The sequence below is a fragment of the Papaver somniferum genome, chromosome 7, assembly GCF_003573695.1.
Source record: "Papaver somniferum cultivar HN1 chromosome 7, ASM357369v1, whole genome shotgun sequence".
NCBI classification, from domain to species: Eukaryota; Viridiplantae; Streptophyta; class Magnoliopsida; order Ranunculales; family Papaveraceae; genus Papaver; species Papaver somniferum.
The window spans coordinates 128,435,051-128,437,611 of NC_039364.1; the positions used below are offsets into that span (position 1 = coordinate 128,435,051).

Here is a 2,561-nt window from a genome sequence, read left to right on the forward strand (position 1 = left end):
CGCATAGCGCGTGCAATTTTACTGGGTCACAGAATTTAGATACTGATCCAACTCATGAACTGTATAGGTCACACTAGTGTCATCTAATGGTGAATTTCTGGAACAATCCGCTTTTTGTGTCAAAGACAGAAAATTAGAAGAGGGGTGTCTCTCCTTTCTTTGTATTTTCTTGCTTAATATCTTCTGCTTTCTTTTTTTGACAATTAGAATGTATAATGCTACAACCAGATACATGTTGGATCCCATTTCTGTTTTTGGCACATGACTCTATAATGAAACATCAAATGACTACTTTATCACTATGATTGCTTTACATTTCCAACCTTTTGGATGCAAATGCAGTGGGTTTCTTGAAAACCATCACCAATATCCATCTCTTTCAGAGGCCAGTTGGGCAGCCTTGCCGAATGTGTGAACTTGCAATTCAGAATCTCAGTTATTCATTATCAACCGCGTCCATTGCTATGTCTGAATGGTTATCTGCACCACAATCTCTTAATGCACACACATAGCCAGACTTGGAATTTCTGTATTGGGGGGGAGGGTATATTGAATACTACAATTTGGAGTTCTGCTGCTAATCACGTTGGTAATGACCCAGTCGAGGCCGACTCCAACCCAGGCCGGGTGTTGGCAGCTGTATACTCCACTTTTGTGAAGAACTATTACAGTATGCTGAATGTTACACTCTGTAGAACCTAACTCTTAATTATAAATGCTTATTTATGGATTGAATTTGCGTGCAAGGAAGTGTTTTAATTTGTTACTCTACGTTTTATAGGTTTTTCAACGGAACAAAAAGCCGAAAGGTGCATCGCACATGCGTGAGTGAAATCCACAGAAGATGAATACTGATTGGGCACAGCGGGGGAAGGGAGAGGCAAAGCAGAGTTTAATGAATCCCCCGGTAGTCGGACATGCCTCAACCGCTTAAAAGCTCTATGAAGGCGCTCCAAACGGAAAGTGCTACCATCAAAGAAGAGGACGACATCATTGTCTTTGTAATCCTCACTACTACCTTCAAAAGTTACATTGGGTTTTCCAGGTAGATTGTTGTGGAATTCGACGGTTACCTTGTTGTCTTTGCTATTGTGAAGAGACCCTGGTTGGTTCTTATCTATTGGTGCAGGCTTGAACTCATCTATTGATAAAAGGAAAATTGACATAAAGATTCAAAAACATGCGTACAATCTTAATTTCTATAAAGAAATGCAATTATATTTTAGGGTTTCTTAAATTGTTTGCTTGTTGTTCAGGACTTACATCTTAAAGTGCAGAATTTCTTGGTGGAACTATCATCTTTGAAAGAGGAACCTAGGGTTAGGTTGTACCAATGATCGGGCTGTGGAGATGTACTGGGTTCTTCCCCGTTATTTTTCGCCATTAGCAGTAATTCGTTGTGCCGGGAAGATCCATCGAGGAGATTCACTAAAAAAATATAAAAGAAGCATCCATGGGACGGTCAAGAGGATCTCCGTTTTTACAGACTAATAATAATAAAAAAGGTAGAAGAAAGAGGAGAGAAACCAAAGGGGTTGCTTTCTCTGAGTCTCTCTGGGGCTGAACCGTCAGTAGACCCCCGGAACCGACGGATAAAAAACAAATAGCCTCGGAACCGTTTTCCCATAAGTTAGGTACGACGTAAGTTATCTAAAACTCATGTATTCTGGTTCCGGCTCGGTGGATGTCCAAACCGGACCGACACAACACAAGACCAGTAAATCCTTCCTCCGTATTTTCCAAAGTGATGGTAACGGTTTTGTGGAAATTGAGGTAGTATGAAATTTAGGTCTTGATCTCGATAAAGGGACAACATTTGATTGGGGTTGTTTGGATTTTCTTTTTCTTTTTTTTCATAAAAGAGGGAAAACCTCAAACTTACAAAGAAAACAAATGTCTTCTGAAGAAGTCGTTTGTGTTCATGACTTGTAAATTCCAATTTTGGGATATCTAGATAGTTCATAATGGTTAAAAGACTTTCACCCTTCAAGTTATTTTGGATAGTGAATCTGTCATGTGACTTGTATTCTGTAGCTTGTAGTCGGGCTGCCCCTTAATAATCCCACGTCTTCTTTAATAATACTGACGTGTAGTCTAGTCATTTGGCAATTATTGCCTGTTAGGTAGAGAATACGTGTCTGGATGGGATTGGTAATTAATTAGGGTTTTCTTCCAATCATGAGCATATTTAAGCTGAATGAAACCCTGTTTTAGGGAAAGTATGAATTATAGAAGTGTAAGTTAGCTGCTGCGACAGAGTTACTAATTCCGATCAATTTCCATTCAATTTTTCGTTGAATTCATCTTTAATTCGTACTAGAACGGTACAATTGGCATGAGAGTCGTTCCTTCCGATCATCCATCATGGTGGTTTAGTCTTGCGAAGAGTTACAGGAAACGAAGACCAGCCAACAAACCGAGATCGATTCTTTACACTTGAAGGTAAACAATCTAGTTGTGCAACTCAGCACAACGTCGACGAAAGATGATTTACAGTCGACGAAGAGAGAGATTGAAACTAGTATGCAGACACTTAAGACAGATTTTGAAAAGGGTTTGCA

General features: G+C 39.6%; 1 protein-coding gene across 1 annotated transcript; it reads right to left on the reverse strand.

Annotated features, from left to right (window-relative positions):
* Positions 1-755: 755 nt before the first annotated feature.
* Positions 756-1,384, reverse strand: LOC113295208 (ell-associated factor Eaf-like). The gene is made up of 2 exons (XM_026543552.1): positions 1,264-1,384; positions 756-1,141 (listed from the first exon to the last, which is right to left on the reverse strand). The coding sequence occupies exons 1-2, from the start codon at positions 1,382-1,384 to the stop codon at positions 756-758; spliced, it is 507 nt and encodes a 168-aa protein (XP_026399337.1).
* Between the last annotated feature and the right edge of the window lie 1,177 nt (positions 1,385-2,561).

Bases quoted from the DNA above. Each gene is read 5' to 3' on its own strand.
- LOC113295208 (XM_026543552.1), bottom strand. From the start codon at position 1,384: ATGGCGAAAAATAACGGGGAAGAACCCAGTACATCTCCACAGCCCGAT. The intron at 1,142-1,263 runs GTAAGTCCTGAA...TTTTATCAATAG, and splicing joins GAAATTCTGCACTTTAAGAT to ATGAGTTCAAGCCTGCACCA.